This window comes from Pteropus alecto, unplaced genomic scaffold, assembly GCF_000325575.1.
Source record: "Pteropus alecto unplaced genomic scaffold, ASM32557v1 scaffold194, whole genome shotgun sequence".
Lineage (NCBI taxonomy): Eukaryota > Metazoa > Chordata > Mammalia > Chiroptera > Pteropodidae > Pteropus > Pteropus alecto.
The window spans coordinates 1,757,095-1,765,713 of NW_006436281.1; the positions used below are offsets into that span (position 1 = coordinate 1,757,095).

An 8,619-nucleotide genomic window follows, 5' to 3' on the forward strand; every position below is an offset into this window, starting at 1 on the left:
GTGCAGGCAGAATAATGGGGGTGGGGGGAGCAAAATTTAGGTAGAATATGGGGAGAACCCCAGGAGAACATGGGGCTGGTATAGGGAGAAGGGGAGTGTGCCTTCCTCCTCACTCCCTCCCCCCCCCCCAATCTGAGAGAGCGAAATAGAAATAAGAGATTTGGGGAGGAGAGGGCTGGTTTCAGAACTAGTAGAAGGAGGCGGGCCTGGAATTTGGAGGGAGAGAGGTTCTGCAGGGGGAAGCGGAAGGGGAGCCCAGAATCTCAGGGAAGAGATTCCTCTAGGGAATGAGTGAGTGGTGGGGAGCTGGGGTCTGGAAGGGACGGTCGAGTTGGCAGGGGTGTGGGATTTATTCCGTCAGCAATTGTTGAACACTTACCACATGCCTAGAAGAGAGGATGGGGGAGCGAGGCGGGACGGAGCCTGCGGACTTTGTGGAGGTGAGGCAGGCAGGTGTGTGTCAGGGGAGGGTTGAATTCGGAGAGAGTATTCAGGGGCTTAATATCTGGGCACTGAGATGGAGGCTAATGACATCAGGGCAGTTGGATGCGTTATGGCTCTGTTATCTAGTGAAGGGCTACTACCTTCGGCGTGAGAATGGGGGTGCTTATGTCGGGGAGTGAGGAAGAAGGACAGGGTCGGGTTGGCATCGGGGATGGGGTGGGGCGGGCCGCCTTCCTCCTCTGTCTCCTCCTGGGAGTTGGGTACCACGACTTGGCAGTGACTAGGGCTGTGAAGCTCCGCGGCTCTTCAGGTGTTCCGCCCGCTGCTGCCTCCAACGCCTTGGTAACCAGGGCGGCGTGGCCGCTGATTGGCTCGCGGAGTCTGAGGGCGGGTCGGTGGGCGGGGTCTAGGGCACCCGTTGGGGCAGGTACAGCGCTGTCTGGCGCCGGGCGTTGGGGGCCAGGGGTGAGGGATATGTTGAAAGCTGGAGCTGTACGGACCTCCGAATCTCCAGAGAATGACAGCACAATTGAGAGAGTGCTAGTTTTCTGGGGAAAGAGGGTTCCAGATTTCATCAGCCCCTCCAAAGCACCAGAGACCCCTCCCCCAACTAAAGTCAAGAGCTTGAGTCTAGAGACAGGCTGTCAGGACGTGTGGGGGCTCGGGCAGTTGTTCTTGGGCCTGGAGAAAGGAGATCTTGTCAATGGGCCTGGGGATGATATTCTGGGAGCCCCTGAAATTACTCAGTGGGCCTGGGGGTGATATTCTGGGAGCCCCTGAACCCTCCCAGGACAGATGAATAAGCCCATTAAGGTTATGGGCTTATTCATCTGTCCTGGGAGGGTTCAGAGATCTCATTACACTCTCAAAGGTTAAAAATCGCTGTCTTAGAGTTTCAGGGTTCATCTTTTTCTGCCTCAATTTTCCAACATCAGACTTCAGGAAGGACTTCCTGGGGAGAGCGTGAGGACTAATGGAGGCGGTGGGGAGAGAAGGAGACCAGGCATTAGGATGGTCACCAATCTAGGTTAAGGGCAGCCCTGGGTGGCTCTGTCTTTGGAACAGCTGTGCCACTCTGCACAGGGCTGTTTTTCCTTGCTGAGCCTCAATGACCCGATCTGTACACTGGGGAGGGAAGCGGCTTTCCTTGTCTCTATAGTCCCTTTCAAGCTCAGAAACAATAAAGCAATAATAACAATAATAATGGCGAGGATGCCGGTCTGTATTGAGTTCTTGCTGTGTGTCAGACATGGCTCAGTTTCCCCAAGGATTTAGCATGATTAACTTATTTAATCCTTACACCAGTCCAGGGAGACAGGCCCTCTTATCTTCCTGTGGGCTTACAAAGGCCTGCGTGAACATCATCGGTCCCATGTCACCTCTGCTCTCGGCACTCACCCCCTCCCTCCCTCACGCTGTCCCCCTTACTGTTCTTAGAACAAACTAGGAACAACTCACCTTGGGGCCTTTGCCTGGCTGTTCCGTCTGCCTGGACACTTCCCTAGGTGTTCACTTGTCTCCTCCTCTCCCTCCAGGCCTCTGCTGGCCACCCCCACCCCCAGCGTCCCCTGTCCTCACTGCTCGACATTTTTATGTCTCTGGATTGTCGCCACCCTCTTGAGGGCACGGCCATAATCTGGTCTCATCAGATCCCCAGCACCCGGAGCAGCTTTATAGATAAGGAATGTGCTTTATAGATAAGGAGTCTGGCCATAAGGGAGATTAGGCGACTTGCCCGCCTCTGTACACAGCTGAACCTGGACATGAACCCAGGTAGCCTGGGGCTCCCATTCCAAACCAGCTGAGGCAGGAGGCCTGACCCTCTTCCAGCTCCTGGTAGAACTAACATTGAGAAGGAGCTCTGTTGGCTGAGAACAACAGACTAATTAATAAAATCAGTGATTAATTCAGTGTGAATGATTTAAGTGTGTCCTTGATAGTTTGTGGCACTGGCTGTTCTCCCAATGTGGACCTCGTTCCCTAGGGAGCCACATGGCCGGCTCCTCACAGAGGCGTGCCCCGACCCCTTATTTAAAATCTCTGCCCCACCTGACCTCCATACTCTGTCCCCCTTTCCAGCTGGATTTTTCTCTGCAAATGTTTGCTGAATGAATGAATAATTCTAAATATATAATGAGTATAAGGATTAATAAATGAATGATTAATAGTATTCATCGTGATTCTTTTGTCGGAAGTCATATATACCACTAGCCAGCATGTATTGGGCTTCGTAACGTGCAGGACAATTTTACACGCTTTTATGTGGATTGCTCAGTTTCACCCTCATGACAAGTCTGCGAGGTTGGTGCTCTTACTGTACCCATTTTCCAGGTGAGGAAACGCAGGCACAGAGAGAGGAAGTCTCTTTCCTAAGGTGCCACAGCTCGTAAGTGGTGGAACCAGGACGTGAATTTTGGCTTTCTAGCTACTGAACCTGAACTCTCAGCCCCTCTGGGTCTCTGTCTCGTCCCTTTCTCCAGTGACACTGGCCATGGACCAGCCAGCTGGCCTGCAGGTGGACTACGTCTTCCGAGGTGTGGAGCATGCTGTGCGGGTGCTGGTGTCTGGGCAGGTGCTAGAGCTGGAAGTGGAGGACCGGATGACAGCTGACCAGTGGCGGGGCGAGTTCGATGCCAGCTGTGAGTGTGCCTACCTGGTGTGGGCTCGCCTGTCCTCCCCAGAATCAGCTTCTTCTAGAAGATGAGGCCAACCGCATCCTGCCCACTGGCCTCTTCTACCTGACCGGAAGCTCTAAAGTGGGAGGGGATGTGGGACTCATCCCTCAGGCCAGAGGCCCTGGAGTCAGGGAAAGGTAGAAGGCTTGGGTGCCTTGCCCTTGGGTGGGACAGATGGTCAGGCCTCAGGAAGGACTTTTCTCCCCACGTAGTCATCGAAGATTTGACTCACAAGACGGGGAACTTCAAACAGTTCAACATCTTCTGTAACATGCTGGAGTCGGCCCTCACGCAGGTAGGGACCGGGGTGGGGGCGGGGGGAAGTTTCTGTCCCCTGGATTCCTTGGGGGTAGCTGGCCATCCGACGTCTGCAAGACCCTTTGCTTTCTCTTTCATTGAGGGGGCGGGGCTCTCTTTTTCTTCTTTCCCAAATGTAAATGGCTTCTTCTGATTCTGAGAGTTATTCTCATGTATTAAAGTCAAGTCACAGAGAAATAAATGTAAAGAAGAAAGCAAAAGTCACTCCACTCCTAATAATCATTCCTGGCAATGTTTTGGTGGAAATCACTCCGGTCATTTCTCCATTCTCTATGCACGTGGGAAGCTGCGTGTGCACATTTGCAGACCTATAATTATGTGTAGTTGCTGTATTTCCCAAGGTATCCTTCAACCTGTTTTTAAAAGATTCAACAATATTTCATAAGAATTTAGTTATGTCAGTGAATATAGCCAATCATTTATTGCATTTCCTTAGCATCGTCAGTGTGCCAGGCACTATTGTCAACACGGCAGTGAACGAAAGAGACAAAATCTCTGTCTTCACGTGGGTGACATTCTAGTGGGAGAGAAAGACAGTTTAAAAGGATATCATGTCAGGTCGTTACAAGTATCGACGGGAAAAGAAAAACCCGATTGGAACTCAGAGTGACAGGGATGTTATTTAGATGCCATGATTGCATTATTTCTCTGATGACAGATAGAACATGCGCTTGTGTCATTGTGGCAGTAGTCATATGTGACTTGGAAACTGAGTCCCTAAGCATCCCCTTTCTGTGTCCCACCCGAGTGTTAGCATTGAGAATCTATAGGCGTAAAAGCATAAGAGCCAAGAGCACGCACTCTGAATTCAGACTCATCACTGCCACGAGCTGGGAGCCGGGGCCAGTGACTTCCCCTCCGTGCCTTAGCGTCCCTCTCTGTAATGTGTGGGTGATAGCAGTCTGCATTTTGTAGTGTTGTGAAGATTAAACGAGTTATGTGTTAAAAGCTTAGAGTGATGCCTGGCTCATAATACATGCTGTACAGGTATTGTCTGTTACTTTTATTATTGTTGTTGTGGTTGTTGTCATCAACCTTTGAGTTTGTCATCCTCGTTAGCAATTGCTTTGTATTGCGTTGTACCCACGCCTCGTTACTTCTGTAACCCAGTGGTTCTCAAACTTTTTTTTTTTTACGCCTACAGCACCTGGTCTTCCTAGGTGGTCTCCCATCCAAGTACTACCCAGGCCCGACCCTGCTTAGCTTCCGAGATCAGACGGGATCGGGCACGTTCAGGGTGGCATGGCCGTAGACTCAAAATTTTTGATCTCAAAATCCCTTTCTACTCTGAAAAATTATTGAGGACATCAAAGAGCTTTATTTATGTAGGATTTATCTATCAATATTTGTTTGCCATATTAGAAATTCAGAGAAATTTAAAGATATCTATGAATTCATTTAAAAATAACAGTAATAAACCTATTCCATGTTAATCTCAATCACATTTTTATGAAAAATATATTTTCTAAAACAAATTAGGAAGAAACGTAGCGTTGTTTTTACATTTTTGCAAATCTCTTTAATGTCTGGCTTCATGGAAAACTGCTAGATTCTCAGATGTTCTCCTGCATTTAGTCTGTTCTATGTTTTGGTTGAAGTATATGCAGAAAAATCTGTCTCACGTAGTTATGTAGTAGGAAAGGAAGCCCTTTCATAACTTCTTCAGATAACCGTGCATATCTTTCTTTGCTAACACACAAGAAATTGGACAGGTGATAGTTCTTTAAAGGTTGGTGGCGGTGTAGAATCTGAAGCCATATTGGTGAACGTCGTGTTCTGTTACGCTAAAATCTACTGCTGCATCTCGCACGTTGCCTGCATCTTTTACCCAGTTTGTAACGTCACCTGTGAGCTGTACTGACCTTCCAAATGTCGACGCATTTCATTATACAACATCAGGAAGTCACATTTGTTAACATTCTCACAGACCTCACCAGGACGGTCTTTTAATATTGAGAGGCTGTCAGGCACACGGTGGCAGATCGTTTTCCAAAATCGCAATTTTCACTTGGGCGTTTGAATTTTATCATTGGCAACAAATACTGTTAGCTGTTTTTCTTGATGTGGCAGGTTCACTGTTCATTTTTGAGAAAATGCCTTCTAGGCACCCAAGTCTGAATAACCCTAGTTTTGTTTGGCAGTCATTCATTCAAGTAAAAGTAGCGTGCCATGAAAAAGTGGCAAGCTTAGCTTAAAACTCAATGGCATAAGTGCTTTTTCTGAGACAACAGTCGTGCTTTGGTGAGCAGCAGGACATGTGCTTCCTGTTTTGTCACAGAGTAGTAAAAAGCTGTGTACGCAAGGGTTCAGGTTCTGTAAATTAACAATTTTTACGGTGTCATCAAGACTATTTCCAGGTTTCATTTCCTGTGTTTCGTCTGTCTGTCTGCCTGTCTGCCTATCATCTATTTATTTACTTGTTTACTTCTCCCTCCTGGCCCACCACTGAGACTGCATGGCAGTGGAGAATACAATGACCGCTAGCACATTCGATGCCACCAGCTGAATTTCTGCTCATGGGCACCACCGTATTTATCCATTACTTTTGCACCATTAGTGCAAATGTCAATACAGCAAAAAAGGCAAATGACATCTTAATATTATTCTACAAATTGTTTTGACTTCTTGGACATTCTGAAAGGGTCTCAGGGACCCTGAGGGGTCTGCAGACAACACTTAGAGCCATAGTCTTAAGCCGTCCCCAGTGGTCGAGCATTTAGGTTCTTTTCAGTTTCTCCCTGATGACGTCCTTGTGCCAGCACCTTGGACAGGGCCATCTTGCTCATCAGCCTCAGTGTGGGTCTGGCCAGCTAGCCCAGAGAACCGGCCGGGGTGTGGCCTGGGCTTTGTGGGGGCGTGGCTTGGGCTTTGTGGGGTGTGGCCTGGACTTGGGGTGTGGCCTGAACTCGTGGGGGCGTGGCCTGGGCTTGGGGGTCGTGTGCTCTGGGTCTTGTCGCAGCTCCTCCCATTCTCACAACAGAGCAGCGAGTCGGTCACCCTTGACCTGCTGACCTACACAGATCTGGAGTCCCTGCGGAACCGCAAGATGGGGGGCCGCCCAGGCCCCTTGGCCTCGAGATCCGCCCAGCTCAACTCCAAGCGCTACCTGATCCTCATCTACTCTGTGGAGTTTGACAGGTGCGACGAGGGGCTGACTCTAGGCTGACACTGGTGGGCAGGTAGGAGAGGATGTGGTTAGACCTCAGGAGCCCCAGGTACCCAGGGCAAGGCGTGAACGTCGCTTCAGCCTTGCCTTTGGAATCTTCAGTATTGAGGTTTGTATCATTCAATACTGTGTTTGGCGACAAGTAGCACAATAGCCATTACTAGTGCCTTAAACAAGCCATAGTTTATCGCTTAACAAGGTGTCTAGGGAGGTGGTGGCAACTCAATCATTTCATTAGAAAAGTCGTCTCCTGTTTGTTTTTTTTTTCCCATCCTTAATGTGTTGGATTGTCACTTCATCCGTATCTCTTCCTGGTCAGAAATGGCTGCTGGACCTCCAGGCATTGTGTCTGCAGCAAAGCAAGAGGGAGCAGCACAGAGATGCGCTTGCTAATTGTACCTATTGTTTTTATCAGGAAAACCAAAGTGTTCTCAGAAGACTCCCGACAGATTTTCTATAATATTCGGCCAGAAATGATAACTTGGCCTTTTCCATAATATTTGGCCAGAAATAGTCACATGCAAGGAATGCTGGGCAAATGAATATCTGGCTGTCTAGTCTTTAGCGGGAGGCAGCAAGGGAGAAAGGCGTTGGGAATGGCTGTTGGGTAGCCGGGGACAGTGTCTGCTCCCTTTGTTAATAGCTCCCTGATTTTCTGGTGGGAAGTTATCATGTTACCAAGTGCTGTTCTATGAACAGCACCCGGTGGAGCAGTTAATCAAGATGCCCTACCTTTCGCCAACCAAGGGGGGACCCAGGTCAGGCCATCTAGAATCTCTTACCAAGGAATCTCAGGGTTGGGCGTGGCTGCAAGTCACATGACCCAGTGGTTCCACGATTGCTCTATAAGAGAGTCGTAGGGGTGGCTGACTGGCGCAAGGAGCAATGGGCGTGGGGGCAGGGAGGGGGCTGGAATTCGCATTTAGGACCTGAGCCCCTAGGAAAGTGAGGTGTTTGGAACGGAGCGTTTTCATGCTCTCGGGCTCTTGGGGTCTGGTAGTGCCCTTGGGGGATCCTTGGACTCTGAGATGCCACGGTTCTAATCCTCAGGATTCACTACCCGCTGCCCCTCCCGTACCAGGGCAAGCCGGACCCCGTGGTCCTCCAGGGCATCATTCGCTCACTGAAGGAGGAGCTGGGCCGCCTTCGGGGGCTGGACCACCAGGACCCTCGGGACCCCCGGGACTCCGAGATCTGGCACCTGCGGGAGCAGTGAGTCTGGGAGAGGGGGCAATTGGGGTTGGGGGGCTCATCCCATCATGCATTGCGGGACCCGATGACTCTTAGCACCGTTGGGAGGATGGCGGGCCTTCGTTCACCAGATATTCTGAGCCTCTCTGCGCTCGCCTCGTGCTGGGTGGTGCTGGGGACAGAGTGGCGACCGAGACAATCCTGGCCCTGCCCTCCTGGGACTCCCACTCCAATGGGGGGACGGATCTGTCTGTAGATAGTGAGGACTCAGAGTGGGTGGGGCGAGGGATCCCAGAAGCGGCCCTGACCCTCTCTGGTAAGAGGGGTGTCCCGGGCCAAGGGGGCAGCACGTGTGAAGACAGGATGGGCCGGAGCGCTCTACTCAGCGCCTCCTCTGTGCTGGCTCCTCCCCTATCCCTCCTGGAAGTGGCCCAACAAGGGGACAGCCAGCCAGTGTCACGTCAGCACCTGAGTGTGTCATTGCAGAGGGAGATGGGGTTAGTGGGGAAAGAGCCTGGGCTGCGGGAGGCTGGGACAGCCGCCCGATGGGGTCCTGGGGTGGATCAGACAGAGGGGCGAGGACGTGTTCTGGGCAGAGGGGGCAGCACGTGCGAGGCCTCGTGTTAGGGTGGGGGCGTGGTGAGAACGAGGGCGCTGGAAGAAAGAAGCGAAGAAAGCAAAGGTTTTCTGCACGTTGAGTGCCCGCTGTGTGGGGGACTCAGTCTCCACCTGGAGGGATCCCCACTCATTGGGGAGGGCTAAGAATATTTTTACTAGTAGCAACAGCAGCAGTAATAGTAGTAGTAGTAGTAGTAGTAGTAGTAG

At 50.8% G+C, this 8,619-nt stretch overlaps 1 protein-coding gene and 1 non-coding gene across 2 annotated transcripts in view; one reads left to right on the forward strand and one right to left on the reverse strand.

The window, feature by feature from the left end:
• Positions 1 to 8,619, forward strand: part of CCDC61 (coiled-coil domain containing 61) — an 18,183-nt gene that overhangs the window by 795 nt on the left and 8,769 nt on the right. Inside the window, exons 2-5 of the mRNA XM_015589279.2 lie at positions 2,925 to 3,083; positions 3,332 to 3,414; positions 6,418 to 6,575; positions 7,654 to 7,815. Coding sequence (XP_015444765.2) covers positions 2,925 to 3,083; positions 3,332 to 3,414; positions 6,418 to 6,575; positions 7,654 to 7,815 — 562 coding nt within the window. The remainder of the gene's footprint in view (positions 1 to 2,924; positions 3,084 to 3,331; positions 3,415 to 6,417; positions 6,576 to 7,653; positions 7,816 to 8,619) is intronic.
• Positions 4,573 to 4,691, reverse strand: LOC112479679. Its single transcript, XR_003046301.1, has one exon. It is a non-coding gene; the product is annotated as a 5S ribosomal RNA (ribosomal RNA).